Source organism: Mesitornis unicolor, unplaced genomic scaffold (assembly GCF_000695765.1).
Source record: "Mesitornis unicolor isolate BGI_N332 unplaced genomic scaffold, ASM69576v1 scaffold13488, whole genome shotgun sequence".
Lineage (NCBI taxonomy): Eukaryota > Metazoa > Chordata > Aves > Mesitornithiformes > Mesitornithidae > Mesitornis > Mesitornis unicolor.
In genome coordinates, this window is record NW_010201261.1 from 30,342 (window position 1) to 49,573 (window position 19,232).

A 19,232-nucleotide genomic window follows, 5' to 3' on the forward strand; every position below is an offset into this window, starting at 1 on the left:
AAGGAAGGAAGGAGGGAAGGAAGGAAGGAAGGAAGGAAGGAAGGAAGGAAGGAAAAGAGTGAGTGATAAAGAGAGAGAGAAGCTTTATATACTGTCCTTGGTTAGGGTAGATCCTGGTTTGGAAGATATGAATTATATGCAAGTGGCAAGCAAGCTGGTATTTCACTTGCTTGGGAGAGGGGAGGAATGTGGGAGGGTAAATGAAAGCCTAAATATCTACAAAGGGTTTAAAAAAAAAAGGGAAAAAAATAAACAAAAAACAACCAAACAAAAAAAAAACCCCAGCCAAATGGTCAGGCATGCCAGGACCAGGAGAGGACAAAACCTGGAGACACGAACAGCTAGTAAAGGAGAATCCAGACAGCAGAGACACCCTCAGAGGAATGAGAAAAAAGGGAGTTACTGAGGAAAGGGACTGTCAACTCATGCAGATCCTTAGGCTCAAAATGAATGTGTGTGATTGAACACACAGCAGAAAGGTGCAGGCAAAGGAGGTGAAGTGGTGGGAAGACTCTCCAGCTTCCAGACCTCCTCAAAGACACCTCTCCTGAGCACAGAGCTGTCTGAGGTTGCTGTGACTGGTGTGATGCCCATGGGCAGGAGTTGCTAAAGCAAAGAAGGATCACAGTTGGAAGAGATGGATCCAATCTCTTCTTCCTTGATATTCTTCTCTGCCACCGTGTTATGTGGGTCATAGGTAAGAAACAACACCTCGGAGGCATGGCTTAATCTTAGCTAAAAGGGCAAGAGAGTTGTGGGGAAATAGGATAAGCAAAGCACAAGGGAGAATTAGGGAAGTTGCATTCTTTTGGCCAGGGTTGAGATTAAGGACAGCCCACACACTTACATGCAAGCCACTAAGACACACACAATTAAAACAGAAAGGAAAAAAAAAATGGCCTAGTTCAATCCCCAAACCAGGTCACTTGTTGATTCTCACCTGTGATGTGCTCACCTGATCTACAAGCCATATCCACATCCTTCTCAAAATCGGTCTGAAAGACAGAAAACACAGAGGACGTGGTCAAAAGGAGATGGCGGGGAAAAGTAAGGTGAGCCGTTTAGAAAATGCAAAACCCACTTTAATAAGTGAGTCAGACATAATCACCACCAGAAGAACAGAGGAAAGACATTTTGCTTGGGCTTTGAAACAAGGCAAGCAGACCACATTTTTCCAGCTGTGGCTTTTGAACCTCACACAGTGGTAAATAAAGCTGTATCACTGCTTTTCTGGTTTCATCTCCTCATCTAATACACTAATTAAAATATATCCCTGGAACACATTTATGCAAATGCCTAAAAAATAGGGGAGGGGTTCCTAGCTGATCTGCCTTGGATACATCGTCCCACACTTAGTCTAAGTGGATTCTCCTTCACTCATTAAAAAGACCTGGGGATGTCACTGAAAGCACCCCATACTTACTGGGCTTTCTTGTGATCTATCACCAAGTTACATGAAGTGGAAACAAGCTTCTGCTTCTGAAACTCTTAGCATATAAAATCAATGGTCCTTGCAGGCACAAAGGCTGCAGAACTTTTTCAAGTGGCCTGTACAGCCAAAGCAAACTCCTTTCTTCTGCCAGTATGAGTTAATCCTTTTTTTCTAAAGCTTCTACCAGATAACATTTCAAAGAAGTGGATACACTGAGTCACAGTGGGCCATGAGTTTTCATGAAGTAATGGAAAAGCCACAGACTGGCAAAAGGTAGAAGAGTTCACTGATTATTTCAAGTATAATTTCAGAAAGAAGACACTTAATATAATTGTATAAACGCGATTAAATGCATTTCGGTTTAATACAAAGTGGAGAGTGGAAAAAAATCCCCACCCCCCTGGGATAAACACTTAATATTAGCAGGTTGAAATCCAAGAGTTTTTGAAAAGCTGGTTGAGGAATTATCTCAACCTTCTTGATACTAATTTCTTAGTAAATTATTTGGTATATCAAATAAATCTGCAAAGAACAGAAATAAGACTGAGCTGATGTTTAAATAGGAAAGTGGGATGACAAAGAAAAACATAATCTCATTTTCATGACGGGAGTTCCAGAAAGATGTAACTGAACAGACTGTACTAGTTCTACTGATAAATAAATAAAAGGTTTATATTTAATACCAGTCCACAAGATTTTGTGAAAACCAGTTCTACTCAGCTAAGCTTCTTTTCGTTCATTGGGCAGATTTGGAGATTACTGGAAAAGGTAACAGCGAAACTGCAAAGCCTCAGATTTCTTTAGTTAATGTAAATCTCAGTCACTATAAAATAACATTGTAGCCCTCTAAAAATATCAGTCAGGAGTCATCATTCACATCTGGATTCCAGAGCTTTTTGTGCTTGAATGTGAAGAAGCTGACTGTAAGCTCTCTACTTCCCAACGCATCCATCAACAGCGCAGAGGTAAATGTAATCTCATTGCTAAAAACTTGTCGCTGACACAAAATTTTGCAAGGTGGTTGATAATGAATGAAAGTAAGAAGCTGTACAGAGACAAAAATCTGAAACTTCAAAATACAGCGCTTGTGATGGTTACAATAGAATAACAAATACAGCATTCACATTTTTTAAAGGACGGCAAGCCTGAAGGGCATGTGGAAAAGGGTTATATAAATAATTTGACGGGAAATGTCTTACAGAGGGAGAGTAAAAAACCTCAGTGTGTTAACTTATTGAAAGGAAGATTGAGACTGGATATGATTATGGTGTCTATTATTGAAGGAGCAAAAGTACTAGGCACACAAGGGGCTCTCTAATTACACATAATAGGCATAGCAAGAACCTAAGTCCGAAAATTAGAAACTATGCATTTAAATTAGAAATGAGGCATCTGTTTTTAACAAACACCTATGAGCTGGAGTAGAATTGCATATCCCTCAATGTCTTGTTTTAAATATTTTGCTGAATGAGAAATAAGATCTTGTATGCAAGCACAAGCTATTTAGCTTAGCACAGGAGTGACTGGAAAATAAAAATCCTCTTGTTATGATATAGGACTAATATTAACTAGACATTTTTGGAACTTGTTCAAATCTTGTGATTGTCCTGATGTCCTTACTTCAAACACAGAAATCAAATGCCTCTTATATCACCTATAACACTGAAGGAGTTGCAAGATGTATGATTCCCCATAGCTTATTCTTCTACGGCTTATCTAGACTGTTTGTAAAGGACATACACAACAGGACTAAGGTACACAGTGCTTAAAGTATATTCCCAGTGAAGCAATGTAAGCAAGTGTGCTTTTGAGAAAAATAAATCCCTTTAAGACAGCACCTTCATAATAATGACCCAGCACACTGCGATTAAAACAGTATTAAATTACTGCCTCCCAACTATAGCGAGGGCAAGGCAATGTGATGGGGATGGAAGGGTCTGGAAGACCTAGGTGTTACATTTAGCTTTGTATTTTCTGGGAAAGAAAGGATCTCACCAAGATGTCTACAAAACCCGGTGTGTACGTCTGAGCCCCTTAATATTACAATGCAAAGAAACGGGATTTGTGTGAAAAAGCCTATACTGACTGCTACATTTCTTCGAGCGCAGGTTTAAAGGAAAGAAGAAGGATAGCTGCAAAATCTGTGATGGACAGAGCCCTTTGTTTATCAGTTACGAGCTAAAAATGCCCATAGGTCCCTTAATAACAGACTAGGTGGTAGTTTTCCCTACCATTAGCTGGGCGTGTCCATTCTGAAATGACCCCCCTGAGTCTCCATTGCCTTCTTCCTGACGATCTACTACTCGGCACTTCACAGCATCCTGGACCTGCAGTAATAAATGGATTTGCAAAAGTCAGAGTTAGGCGGGAATACCAAACCATATTAAATTCTTGGTCCTCAATCCTTGGTATCTCAAAAGAGCATGGATCTTACTTCAGTAGCATTCAGGTACTCATTTCAAATGGTTTATATGTTACATATCTCACATACTAACAGAGCAACTCAAAGGTTTTACAGGCATCCTGGGTCACTTTATTGGTCTCTTCTAGTGTCTTGATTTATACAGTCAAGAAAAAATGTGTCTTCTATTTTGCAACTTGCAATATGTTTGCTGTGGATGCTATTGCATAAATCATTATATTGGGGTCTACAGTGTTTGGTTATGATCCTCTGTCAGCTGTAATATATATACAATTCAAAACTCACTGAAATCAGTGGGAAAAAAATGCCAGCAACTGCAATGTCAGTTAAATGCAGGCCCATATTCATAATGCAATTATTTGAGGGAGTCTCAGCCAAGCCATTGGTGTAATTCCATTGATTTCATTGGTCTGACATAAGAAATTAATCTGTTTTACTTAATTTAAAGGAGCTGTAAGAAGATGAAATGAATATTGAAAAAAACCAAAACCCAAACCTTTCTGTCTCTGTTATTAATAATCTATCCACTCAGTAGGATGAAAAGAATAAAAGAAACATAAAAGATTCATCCTTTTCTTCCCTGATATAATTTACCATTTGAAATCTCCAAAGGGAGGCCAGAGAGAATTTACTCAATTTCCTTGCTTGATTACTGCTAGCTTTACTTTCTAGTTCAAATATCTAGGTGCTAATGTGCCTAGATAATACAATCCTTCCATAAATCTTGGTGCAAGTTGCCCCTCTAAATAATTGTTTAGCTTAATATATTATTTTCAGAGGTGGGGTGCAAACATTCTGGAAATACTAATTTTGTTATTAAATAAGCAAAACCTGACATGTTCACTAATCTGTCTCCCACATTCCACTTTGCAGTACTCTCAGCATGATAACCATCGGTTCATCTCTCCTTCCCTTTGTCTGATATTGTCATGGTAATTTTTGTGGTCAATGTCTACAAAGAGGCAAAACTCCATAGGATTAGAGAAGCTATCAGGCTGACTGGACATTTTTCAGATGTTTTCTATGGGAAGTATGTTGGTTGCATATAAAAGAGAGACTCATAAGTCTCACCTCCCGCCTTAGTATGCAATGAACCATAACGATGACAAAGCCCTCCAACGAGTCGAAGACAGCAAAAAGGATCTGGAAGAGTGCTGACCGCCGATCTGTGATTGCCAGAACTGCAGACATCCAGGTGAGAGCCAGGAGAGGTAGGACCACGCAGGAGCTCCAAAGAGATGCCCTGTCAAGGGAGAGGAAAAGAGAATTCAGCTTCACTTCACCCACTTCCACGTGGGATGCTAATTCAGCCTCCTGATCCCATGGGGCTTCAGAAGACTTCTTCAGCAAATGTATACTGGTGCTAGATGTCTTCTGAGCCCCTGTCACAGGGAAGCAGGAAGACGCTTTGCACACTCACACTACCAAAACAAGTGGCACGCATTTCTACGGGAGGGACTACTTTTCAATGGTGCAGTCATGCATAAAACTTGAGGTGGGGAGGAAGGATGCAGATACCTCACTCCCCCCTTCACACCCTTCCCACTCTATGTCACTACTCCACAATGATGGCATTTCCCAAGGAAGGGAGACAAAATACAATCACTGTAGGTTGCCAAAGGGAAGGGGAACATTTGCAGCAGAGACTGGTTTGTCACGATGGCTGTCAGTACTTGAGTTACAGACACCTGGACTTCCACAGCACATGGAAGACACCAACACTGGGGACGTCACAGTTTCAAGTGACTAAAACGGACAAGCATAGAGCTGATGTGGAGACTGATCTTCTGCTGTTGCTCCCTTACTCTACAGCTGATGGTTCCTACAGCACTACATCAATGATCATCAGGAGAACTGGTACCTGATGCAATTTTCTCATGTGATCTCCCCAGCTGAATCCTTTGAAAAAAATTGCAGTTGTTCCTATATTTAGAAATTATTCTTAAAAATTTATTCTTGGGTAGACATGCTGTCACTTAAGATTCAAGCCATTTCTCAAGACAGAAAATCAGACAAAATGGTTTTCTGCAATGAACCTCCACTGTATCTATGAGTGATGGCTCTAGAAATGGGAAAGCAGCTCTCTTTTCATGGATTATTTAGTTGTTCAGCTCTTTTATAAAAAAGGGTTCCAAGCAATTTTAAGAGCTTTCTACAAAGATTTTAAGCTGTCAGTCAAATTATATATTTGGCAGCCCCGGTGCACCAAGAGTACCAGGAGGATTTCTCTGTGGGGTCTTAGCTAGCAAATAAAAGCAGTTCTATGCACAGGCTGAATAACAAGTGGAGCTTCAAGACTTTTCTGTTCAGATAACCTCAGCCTACAAGCTAACAAACAAATAGAGGCAACAAATTAAATTACAGGACAGATATCATGACACACGTTTTACAGTACTTACATAGGACTTGCTTACCATTTTCTGATATACGATCAAGTTTTTAATAATGTTTACTTGCTGGTTAACCAGGTACCACTCTCACAGACCTCAGTGAGAGTTTTACCTGAACAAAGCTGGAGCTTGGACACAGGTATGGACATCAGGATGTAACGCCCTGGCTTCAGTTAAGCTTTTCAAGGATTACTACATCAGTTCTGCTGTAATGATCACATACTGAAGTGACAGGTTATTTTTATAGTCATAATGATACACTGATTGCAAATATTTCTACAACCTGTCCAGACTCAGATGTGTTCCTTACTGGTATTATTATGCAACGTAATTTACCTAAGGGAGCATGGAAATGGAATATACTTTTTTCAAATAAAACAAGTATTATGAGACTTCCATGTGAGGGAAGGGCCATGACATAATCTGATACCTTGTAATTTTATACAAGATGACAACTGAATGTCCTATATGAACTATGATTTCAAAGTATTATTTCAAAAAAAGAAAGCAACAGCCAGACAGCACGCAAACAGACAACTCATAAACAGAAGCTTTTATCCCAGTTCTACCTCAGCCTCCTGAAATACGCCTCATTATACTGAAATATCTTTTGCTATCTTTTGCAGTGGTGCATTAATATAACTGGCTAAGCAGCAAGTGCAGCGAAAAAATCCATGAGGTAGAAGAGCCAAACAGAAAGATGAGGCCTGCTCCATAACACACCACTCCAGAGGTGTCTTCCATGCAAGTATCAGCAAACGCAACATCCCTGATACATGGCTTGGTAAATGAAGACATTCCAGTAGCAACCTGAGATTGCGGTTGCTGGAAAGCAGCAGAGTCAATAGAGGCTGCCAGAAAAGGTCTATATCAGACGACTCTGCTTCCTTGAACTATCTGGTCTCCCAGCATAGTCTTAATACATACATCTGTGTACACCGCTGTCACCAACGTGCAAATAAGAAACCTGTCAGCCACATTTGAGAATGGATCTGACCTGTAAACACAGGTCTGAACCAGCCATCTAAATTCAGACAGGATTTCCATTCACGAAAATAACTGCAACATCAGGCTGGCAATTATTTGGATCCATATAGGCAAACTATTCCACTCTCTTCTGAGTCAAGACTTAATGATGGACTTCACTATTGCTCCCAACATAAACAGCCTTAAATCACCACTTAAATCTCTGTCCTCTGCCATTCTAACTCAGGTAATGAAACCATCATCTGCCTTTCCAACTCAGATGATGAAAACAGTATTATGCCACATAGTCAGCTGGAGTAAATCAGGATTATCTCAATAGAGTTGTGCTGACTTATAACAGGTAAGTGTATAGGCTTTCTGCTCTCTTTTTTGATTCACCTCACAAATGCCTTCTCACCAATATTCATCCCTTGCTAACTTTATGGAAATGTTGCTTAGCATTTAATGCCTAATATTTATTCTCAGGCAGCAGATGGCAACAAGTCAAAGAAATAAAATTTACTCTAATTTCGCTTTCTGCTTAGCTTTTAAAATATTAAACTAAAAAAAAAATCCATTAAAAAATCATATCAAGACTGAAATTTCAGAAGAAAACTCAGGGAAAGATAAAGTGAGTTTCCTGTGACATCGCCCTTAATTCCACCTGCTGTGAGCCGAATTCATAGCACAACTCATACTTCTGCCACCTTTCCATCTTTCCCTTTTCTTAGGAAGTATTTGGCATCCTTAAAAGGTTCCAGGATACCTTAGAGGACTTAAGTAACTTCATGTTATGGTGCCACATGATGCGAAATGAAATGTAACGATGACTTTTTTTCATACAATTACATTGTGATTACATAACGACTCTTCGTTATGGTTTATCTATGACCAATGAATCCAGGACTTTTATTGCTCAAGACAAAGGAATTAGCTGGCAGATCCTCTCATTTGTCCCATACATGACATCACTCATGATGAATGACTCATATGAGCAATATCAAGGGAAGATCATCACACTGCATTGTGTAAGCATGATTCTGGTTTATTGTGTGACGACTACGACGTGACAATGTTACTCAGCAGTACAGTTGTAGTGTCACAATGTGCCTCCCCACCACACCATGCTACTGCTGCATTTCAGAGGAAGGGTATTATCTTGAGATATGGCAATGCCACAGTACAGTGCAACCAAACATAATTACAATGACATGTGACACATGATAACATTGTCCCAAGTTTTATCTAGCACGTTAAAGTCTTAGCCTTATGAAAGTACATAGCAGACCCAGCTCTGGCAATGAGCAGATGATAATCTTTGGTCAAAACATCAAAAACTAGGTGTGGTTTTGTTCTTTAGCAATCTGGCAGCCTTGAGAGTCTGGATCTTTGCAAAAGAAGCAGGATAAACTGATGGCACTTAGAGGACAGCGATGGAAAGAGAAAAAAATAATGTTCTTGGAAATAAAGATCTACATGAAGAAAGATTAAGAGGTCTGCACCCTGACACAAGGCAAGTGCAGGGGGAGACACAATACATGCCAACCAAGATGCAAAGGGCCATTATAAAGATGTAAGTGATCAATTCTTCTCATTACTCAGCACTGAGAGGAGAGCCGTTACCATAAGCTAAAGAAACAGCAGAAGGAAAAATGACTTTATAATTCAGAATGCAGCTCCTGGAAAGGAGCTCTGGAAAAGGAGACGGTAGATAGACTCAACACACAAGACCATGGATGCACAGATGAGATAGCTCCACTATTCTGGTGAACCTGCTTTTCCTGCAGCACAGCAGTTCTGCTCCAGGAAAACCACTGTATTATGTTTTACTTTATTCATTCTCTTCTGCCTTCTCTCTCCTCAAACTTATATGTCTCCTAAAAGCAAGAGTGTTGCTTCAATTTTAGGGACAGCTTCCCTTTAACTCAATGCATGTATAACCAAGATAGGAAATCTCTAACTAGAGAAGAAGAGGCATTGTGTGTGTTGTTCCTGTGCACAGGGAACACAGAAACACAAGGTATTATTTCTATTTTTCTCCAAAAGATGATTCTACTCTCAGTTGCCGCAATCTGTACTGTAGAACTAGGAAACAGGAAATCAAACACCTCTAAATTAGACAAGCAGGTAATGCAGTTGCTATGGGAAGACTGCTTAGGTATTCACCTCAAATAAGGGAAGTTGTTCTTTGACAGTCCAAGCAAGGACATGTAGGGACCAAGAATTATCCTTTGGTTAAGGGTATCATTTCAAATTCCTTGAATCATGAGAACACTCTCCAGAGGAACAGTTTCCTTCATAAAACCAAACATCCATAGAAATATTGATTCGCATTAGTACTGGAATTACAACACAGGGCAGAAAATTAGACATCTAAAACTTTCTGAAATGACTTTGAGCCAAGAAAAAGAGCAAAACCCTCAGATGAGAAACTTCCTTCCTTCCTTCCTTCCTTCCTTTCCTTCCTTCCTTCCTTCCTTCCTAATTCCTGTCTCCCTCCCTCTCTTCTTCTCTTCCTCCCTTCTTCTCTTCCTCCCTTCTTCTTTTCCTCCCTTCTTCTCTTCCTTCTTCTCTTCCTCCTTTTCTCTAGAAGTCGCTGGTATCTGCAGTGGATGTCCTCTCTCACAGCAAACACAAAGAAATGCATGTCTGATACATATTTTTCCCGTCTCAGATAAAAAGCTTTCACAGGTAGCAAAGACTAATGAATTATAAGGTAGTATTTCACAGGCTGAGGCTACCTTACAGGCAGCAATAAAAGAAACAAAATATGGGAACAGAGTTCTTCTGGTGGCAAAACATGCCCAGGATCTTATACAGGACAACCTACAGGGAAGGGTTTTTTTAACCACAGCCGTCAAGTCTGGTTTAAACTTAATAGCTCATAAATATACAAAGCTTTCCTTCTTTAATTTCTCAAGTAAAGAAATTGCACAATTTCTAGTGCATTTTTTTAAAAATTTCTGTCATGATTACTACACCTGCACTCCCATCAGTGGTTTACCATGTTTTCCCTCAGTTACACATACCCTTCTCTGATCCCTTCTCCCTTAGACACAGATTTTACCACAAAGAATTGCTCAAAAACTCTATGATTTCCAACAGCCAGGAAAAATTAACAAAAGTGTCTATCTTTTCATGCCATGCTATCCCAGAAATGAGCCTCTGAAACCTATGGGAGGTAAGCTGGAGAGAGCATGAGCAACCGCAGCAGGAACAAGACAGGAACATCCTTGATGTGCTCTCTACCAAACAACTATGGCTCATCCCAGGTCAGAGAGGAGCCAGGAAACCTCATGGCATCCGATTTAAATTACAAGACTTCAGTACTGAATGTCAAAGCTGGCCCAAGGTCTGGGATGGAGGCCAGCAGAATGGTGGCAGTGGCATGAAGCATAATCAGGACTTTGCCTTATTGACAACCTCATTTACAATAGATCTGAAGGAGGAAAAACAGAAACAGTTCAGCTGCAGAATAAAGTGGATGACGAAGGTAGATGAGGGCTGAAGGAACTGATCCATGTCTTACTCAGTGCTGCCTTTGCAAGGACAAGAGCATAGGACACTTCAGGACAAACAAAACCAGTACTGAAATTTATAATTTAAGATATTCTACCTGCTGGGAAACAAAAGACATATCCTGTCACAACAGCCCTCCAATTTCTATCAAATCACTCACATTAAAAAAGCAAGATAAGTAAGAGACCTGGATTTCATATCCCTTTTGTTCGATGTGAAGATCAATCAGAACATATGATACGGCAGACCAACGTCAGACAATATGGAAGAACTCGAGGTCGTTCTACTTTTTAAATAAATTTACTATGAACTGAAAACCTCTCCTATTTAATGGTCTAACTGATTAATAGTAAAGCTTCTGCTGGTTTAGCATTCCTCTGCAGTCACAGGAAACAGAAATGCAGTGACCTGCTAATTCCAGACTTGTGGTACGCGTGTCTGGACCAATGCCATCTCACCATCTTAGCTGGGCACCGTTGCAAAAGGTAAGTAAACAACTTCAGCAGTGGAAAATAAATGAGATTGTGTTTAGTTTCTACATCTCATAGGAACTGCTACCTCTTGATAGAGGTGACCGCATGTTTTCTTTTTCTAATGACAATTAGCTGTTTTTCAGAAATCTGTATTTTTCCCTAAAGCCTTTTGGATTTCACATAAATGGCTCAGTTTCATAAACAAAGAAGAAAACCTTGTGTTTTGATTTCCTTTTATATTTCTACATTTTGAGATTTGGCACTCAGCTGCTTATTTTTGTGTAGATTAATTAAAGGTAGGAGTTTTCAAATTGCAAACGTCTAGAGCTAAGACAGTTTCTTCCACACATTTTACATGTGTTACTTTAGACATCAGAACAAAAATGTATCATCACTTGGAAATGACGTAGATAAGAAACTTTCAAAAAGGGACGGAAGAAAGACAGACCTTCCCTCATCACTCTCCCTCCTACCTTAACCTTTGGGAAAAAAGCCAACTATATAAATAGCATCAACTTCTCCAGCTGAACAAAGCTCTGGCATTTTCAGATTATTTTTTTTTATACTAACTCTAGCAGCATCTAAGAAGAGATTTAACAGCATTTGACTTTTGTAACTCAGAGCTATGAAACACTTTAAGATTTTGAGTACTAATTCCAAGTGCTTTCAGGGGCCTAAAAGAGGCAGTCAACACTTATCAAATCAGAACTGCAGCCCTATGAGGTATTAAACCTAACTCTAACCTTCTATAAGATAAAAAAACCACAAAACACCTTGAGGTGATTCACCATCTCACTTAAATCATACTCAACGCTCTGCAGTCTCTAGAGCAAAAAACTCAAGCATATACTTAAGTGTTTGGCCTCCATCTACCATCAAAACTAATTGGAACCACATCTTTAAGTCTGTAACTCCAAGAACTAAATAAAATGGGGGCATTCAACATATATGCAGTGTCAAACAAATGAAGAGTCCCTTTGTCTTCCATGGGCTGCTCACATGCTTAAATCTGGGCATGTCATAGAGTGCTTTCCAGGATCCAGCCCATCAGCTTGTGCTCCAAGGATGTTGCAGGAGCCCTACACTACTCATGGCCCACAGAATGCGGTCAGGGAGAGTTGGGGATGTGGGGAGGTAGGCAGGGACATGGGGAGAGAAAACAAACAAGGGCTGGTGAGTGCAGGGAAATGGAAGAGGGAAATAAAATAAACTATGAAAAAAAAAAGAAAGTGGAAAAGAAAGAAAGAAAAGAAGTTGAAATTAGAGGAACTAACATGGCGTTACTGGTGGCTGTGGCCGAAACTTCAGCAGAAGAAACTACTCCACACTTGGAACATTTGAGCGTCATGCCGTAAAGGGGCACTGCCATCTGACTGCAATTAAAACCAAAAGACTGAAACAAAACAAAACACTTTGCTTATGAACACAAACGTAGAAAGGAAAGGGAAAGAGAAGCCAAAAGAAAGAAAGAATGAAAGAAAGGAAAGAAGAAAGGGAACCAACCAACCATACCCAGTTTGAAAAGAGAAATGAAAGACAGGCAGGAATAAAACTCTCTCATCTGTATCACTCCAGATGCGGGAAATGGGAAAAATGTACAATTCAGAGATGTGTTGGTGCCTCTGGAGAGGGTGGAACTGTGTTGGTGAATGTTTTGCCAGATTCAGGGTGTCTCTTTCTAGCACCCACGGAAGAGAAACCAGTACTGCTCTCCCAGTCACTGCCTCCATCTTTTGGTTTGTTTTTGAAAAATTGCTCTTTTCCCTCCTGGCCTTTTCACTCCAAAACAAAAAAAGGTGTCAGGGTTGTACAGTAGAAGGCAAGAAGTAGGGCTGCGGGGACTGTGTCTGTTTATCTTCTTTCCTAAAGCAATGCAAGAGATAAGTCATGTTTTATCTCTACTGGCCCTTGTGTGCTATTCCTTGCCTTGATGGGGATACCTACATGGCAGCTGACAATACCAGGAGATAGGCCATTCTTTGCTTGCTTAATCTGTGATAAAGGACATGCAAACGGGACTGTTCATGTCCTGAAAGTTAAGCATGAGCTTGGGTGTTCTGTAAGACCATAAACCTGCCCTGAAGGGAGCCAGATGGGCTGACTACTTTTCAGACATTTCTTTTCTTGAATCTTGTTTTGGAGCTGAAAACATCCTTGGGATGAACCCTGAGACTTACATCAATTGCTCCCACTTTTTCTGAATGGGATCAACTACAGAATCAGGCCATTTTGCGCTGCTGGTACAAGGGGCTGCAGGGATCTTCTAAAGGGCATGTCCTTATGGTTTTTAGAAGCTGATGTGTATGAACTCACCTAGCTGACAAGCCAGCTCTAACTCAGGAGGCCAGAAGCCAAAGTAGCTGGGCACTGCCCCTGTTTCTTCCCAAAATTTACTAGTTCGTGTGCACTCTCTGATTCGCACAGGTAGAGGTCCATATCACATCTGGCTTAGAAAATGGGCAGGAGTCTGCAAAACAACCTACAGACCTACATGCAGTGCCTGATATCAGAGAAAGCATGAACATCACTGCCAAAGGACAGTAGGTCTGCCATTCTTGGGTGATGGCAGTGCCGCTGGTTTGCACTACCAAACCTCGGGTTTTTACAGCCCCACCTTGCCTGGGAGAGAGATTAGGAAACTTGACAGATCATTTTTAAACTTTTACAGCTTTGTGTTCAGTCTCACTGCAAAAAGGACATCCCCATGAACACCAACACAGCATTGTCAGTGGTCCTAGTGGCCCACTTTCAAGTGGCTATTGATTAGTCTTAATTAGTTATCGTGAAATAAGCCATTACTCCCTTCCAGAATAATGGCTAAGGTATCCCACAGAAACTTTCAGCCTTCAGACACAGAGAAAATTAGGTCGTGTGTCGATAAGATACATATCTTCCAGGAAGGATGGTGTAAATCCAGTGAGGACAATGGCTGAACCAAAGATAAAGTGGGTCTTGAGAGGCATTAAGTGCACGACCCTTACATAAAAAAAAGACAGCTTATCCCCAGATCTATAAGCCACAAAGAGCAGGTAAGCAGAGAGACAGAGAGAGGCAGAGATAGGCAGCAAAAAGAAAGCAGATTGATTTGAGGAATTTGATGGAAAACTATACCAGAAATAACATGAATAACACTGAATCACAAAGAACTGGCCAAAAGACCACTATAACACACAACTGTAACTGCTGTTGGGTGTATTTATGCAGAATGTTGTAAGCAGTAGACACAGATGTGGATACATTTATATTATAATTTGTTCTTGCTGGGAACACAAGGTTGTTAATATATTGAATTTCCATAGCAGGTTTATATTGGTGCCTGTATGTATGAAAGGGTAGCTAATGAAATGATCACACTGAATAATGTATTCATTTAATTTAGCTCTTTCTGCTTCCTAAGTATCCACAAACAGCTCACGGACTCATCTGGTGTGTTCACTGGAGCCTGGACTTCGCTACCTTTTATTGTACAGGGCTTTACATCACGCATGGCCCAAAGAGCAGGAGTACTGCTTCCAATCTGAAATATTGTCAGATGAAGGGCAATCCAAATCTCTTCCTATTTTAATGTAGTTATTATCTTTCCAATTACTTTCTTCTCTGTGCACTGACAATCCAGCTCCATTACATCCTACCAGGACAGTCGCTCAGAGAATATTTCGCACAACGTGTTGAGGCAAACTTTCTCAAGTCCTCTCCATAATCAGCAGAGAGATAAAAGAAGTAAAGGTCCTCCAAGGGGCAAGTTGGAACAACTGAACAAGGCTCCCGTCTCTCTTCAGTAGTTACAGAGGAAGCCTAGGGAGGTTAAACTCAGCAGGCTAAAATTAGCCTTTGTGAATATACCCTGTAGTCTCATTCTTCTTCCCTGGCTGCGTGAGCATACAAATGCTTCTGGAATAAACACTGGCTGAATAAATTTAAAATTCATTTTAAAGGCTCCTATGTCTGACATTAAAACATTGGTTTTTAGCAGCACTCCCGTCCATAGAGCTCAAACACTGCTGGTGCAGCTGACTGCAAACAGAGACTGTTCTGCTGGGAGACACTTGCACGGTTTTCTTCCGTGCCCGGACAGGAACTGGGGCACTCGTGTATGTTTCTCCAGCTCTCCAGGTAATCACATCCAACTCTCTACAGCCTAGTTTTGTGATATATCTATAAAGTCATCACCATTAGAAAGCCAATGTTTTCTGACAGATGTGACAACAGTAATCATAGCAATTTTCCCTGCTAAGTATAGGGCAAAACCTATCATGTCTCTGGTATTATTTCACAGGAACTGTTAGCACTGATTTATTTGTGCCAACCGATCTGCGGTATGTGTGCTGGGCTCCTCTTAATGTTCAACAGGTCTTTTTTCTTCCCTCTTTTTTTTTTTAAACACTGAACCATACTTCTTGCCTCTGCTAAAGAAAACACAACGTTTCTTTATACCACGTCCTCAGATCCAAACATCTCCAAGGCCGTTACTCATTCTGATTATCTTCAGATCTACCTTCCAACACGGTTCCCAAGCCCAGCCCAGAAGCGGTTGGCTAAAGGGAAGGGGCACCAGAGCTCTCAAAAATGCTTCCGCACTCTCAGCGGCTGCACTTTGAAAGGAGAACAAAATCATCGAGCACAGAGAAGGCTTAAAAGTGCTGCACACACACACACGGACATGAAAAGGGGGGAGGGGGGGGAAGAGAAAAGAAAGAAAAAACAAAGAACATCAGAAAAAATGACTTTTTTTTGTTTTGTAGGTTTTCTTTTAAAAGTACATCCGTGAATGTGATCAATAACCAGCTGCTGTGTATTAAATAATGTCATTCTGTATGCAGTTTAGATTAGAGACGGAGAAACTGAGAGACAGTAACTCGCTGCTCTGCTAATCCAATAAACCATTTATTTCAGCGCTGACTTTGAAGTGCAATTATCTTGCTGCAGACTCTGGCTGCAGTTTGGGTATTTTCTTGAGTTCTCTCCTTGTAAATAAGGCATCATCCAGAATCAAGAACTCGCTTGTTAGCAGCTGCCTTAAGCAATGCACCAAGGTCACTTCTTCACGTACCTGTTCAGCCCAGCAGGAACTGGTACCTCTGATCATACAAACATGCTTAAGTCTCCTCCTGTTATCATGATCACGGCACTGCTCAAGCATTGAGATCCCCCTCTTTGCTGCACCATGGGCTTGGCCATGTCAACACTGCTGATAAAACATCAATCTTAACAGGTTCCTGTGTTTCTTCTCTGGCTGGATAAGAGCTTGCTTCTACTCTCAGGTTTTCTACCATCACTCAATTAAAAACTACTTCCACCAGAACTACTCAATAGTGAAATGACAGGAATATTGATCCTCATCTGTACTTTCTGCCTGTACCCTCTGAGGCCCAATTTTAGGGCCCAAGTTTTTTACGGCACCATAGTGCATAAAGTATCTTATCCTCTCTGTGAAGGTTAGGGGTTCAGCAAAGAAGGTGACAGGAACCAACCTCCTAAGGTAGCAGGAGGCCTGTGGCCATGGTGCAGAGGCAGCAGAACACCTCTTGCTTTCCCTGTCTCTTTGTAACCACTTCGTCCTTCAAGAATACGATCACTATTCACAGTGATAAATCAAATGCTATCAGTGGACAAGTGAGAGCACACAACCCTCTCCTTCCTAGCAGCAGGTGAGGAGATAGTTTCTCTGACTGCAACAAGAAGCCAAGTAAGGCAGTTAAAAACAATGTACTAACATCACCAGCCAGGCTGACCTGTGCATTTGATTTGACTCACAGTGTCAGCATGCCCTTTCTGTCCTTTGCTTGGAGCATGGCATAGCTCAGGGATAAAGTCTGAGCAAATTACAGGCTCTTTTCTAAAAACAAAGATGAAGGGGGGGCCTCATCCTGCTAGAGTCAATGGCAAAATAGCCACTGCCAACACAGTTTGAAAGTAACCCAACAGAGAGCCCCGCATGATAGCTGCCCCCACAGCCAACCCCTGGTGAGAGCAGGGTGATGAGAACTGTGAAGTCAGCTCTCCAATTTATACTACAAAGAAAACCTGGTAACACAGGCCCCAGGCTTCAGGCATGGAGGCTGGGATGGTGGCTGTGGAGAAGATAAAGGACTTCAGTGGCATCAGAAATTTGTTTTTGCAGGAGAGATATCTTTACTTATCAGCCCTCCTCTTTACATATCCATCCATCTAGTAATCTATTCACTGCTAGACCTCCAAAGACCCTTTCCTTAAAAACATCGGATGCCTTTGCTGTTCCCTGGCCACCTGCCAGCCATTAGACACAACGTCCCATGCCATGTGCCGCACTTGGCAATGATGAGTCCCTCTCTGACCCAGCTGCAGTCTCTTGAAGTTAGTGAGAAGAGTTACTTTGCTTTCCCTAATTTCTGGGAGGATGCATCAGCCTGGGATGAAGCCATTTTAACAAAGAGATGAACCTCTACCCTTCCTCAATAGTAACACAGTGCTGCATCTTGGATATTTGGTCTCTGCAGCACTGAATGGCAAGGCAGGGAGATGAAACCAACTGTTTCGTTGGTTTGGTTTTGTTTTGTTTTTCATTTTCTTTAAATCTGCTTTCACTCTTTGTTTGCGTCTCCAATCTCTCTTTGCGCTCCTTGTCTGGTTATTGATCACAACCTTAGGTGGTTTTTGTTTTTTTGGTTGGTTTTTCTTTTCATTCTTTACTTAGATGTATGGATAAGGCATACCCTGCCCGTTCCTTCAGTTTCTTATCTGTTATTCCATCTTTGGATACAAGTTTGTTAAAAACCAGAATGCCAATAACCATGTTCACCTGTTGAAAGAGAAACAACACACAGTTTTGTTCTCAAGTGAGTCAGATCAAACTTGGTAGCACAGAAGGAAAAACCCCAACATTTGGCAAGATAAATCCTTCCCGTTTCTCCCAAAGCCAAGGTAGCACAGTCACACTTCTGCAGGCCACCATCCCTTCTGTCCCCTCTCCACCCTGTCCCACCTCCCCTGGCCATGTATCGGTGAGTTCAGGAGAGCAGAATGCAGCTGGCAGCAGATCAGGGTGGTCTCAATCAACCAGGACAAGACTGTAAAATGCTCAGATTGCTACAGGCCTGTTTGAAGCCTGATGCATATTTGAGGTCTAGCAAGGCAGACTCCAGGCACAAGAACAATTTTTCAGGGTAATACACATAGAAAGTGGCCAATACAGGGGAGAGCAGTGCGCTGACACTGGCTGCTTTTGGAAGTGCCATCTGGAGTCTGTGCTACAAAAACAGCAGCATTAGGAGGATGGGGCAGTGTTGTGATAGTTCTTGCTCTGTGAGCCAGCACCACTGCTCTCAAAATAAGAGGTGGAAAGAGCACTGAAGCAAGTAGAAACATCAGCTACTATGGCGGAGTGTCTTGGGAGATGCTGCAGATGACACAGCACATAGATTAGCCATCTAGCCATTTCCAAACAAAAAATAAATCAGTGGACAGGACAACTGCGTGCAATCCTTCATTCTGCTTTGTTAGGGTGAGAGCATGGATGTCTGTATCAATCAGGTATAAATATTCACAGTGAAATACAGGCTGTACAGAGCTGAGGCCTTGCAAAGTGATCCTGAACTCCTCACTGTGTCTCTCTGACTGCATTCACTGCTGTCAGCTGCATCTGCTTTACAAATCCCATCTAAACCTCAGCAGTCTCTGAATGTGAACACATTAATGACACGTGAGCAACACCCTCTTCATGGAGGCACAGCAGTGACGGTGGAAAAAAGTGACACTCCCCTAGTTTTGCTGTCAGTGAAACATCTGGTGTTGGTAGAACGATATCTTAGATTCTCTTTTGCATGTGGGACTTGCAGGGAAATGTTTACGGTCAAATTCAGAGATGTGCAACATTACACGTTAACTGAGAGCCTTGGTGAGTTTAACAGACCCTTGAGAGGTGGTCCTAAGAGACACCTAGTACAACAGCAAAGAAAGGGATGTGTCTGCTCACACCAAGCCTCTATCTAATTGCCTAAATCATCCTCAGGAAAGAGCAATCTTTCTGAGTTTGGATTGATGGTTTCAGCAGG

General features: G+C 41.3%; 1 protein-coding gene across 1 annotated transcript in view; it reads right to left on the reverse strand.

The window, feature by feature from the left end:
- Positions 1-19,232, reverse strand: part of LOC104545002 (brain-specific angiogenesis inhibitor 1-like) — a gene marked incomplete at its 5' end in the record, with an annotated part of 63,936 nt that overhangs the window by 18,484 nt on the left and 26,220 nt on the right. Inside the window, 4 exons of the mRNA XM_010190019.1 lie at positions 956-995; positions 3,664-3,759; positions 4,926-5,097; positions 17,895-17,980. Coding sequence (XP_010188321.1) covers positions 956-995; positions 3,664-3,759; positions 4,926-5,097; positions 17,895-17,980 — 394 coding nt within the window. The remainder of the gene's footprint in view (positions 1-955; positions 996-3,663; positions 3,760-4,925; positions 5,098-17,894; positions 17,981-19,232) is intronic.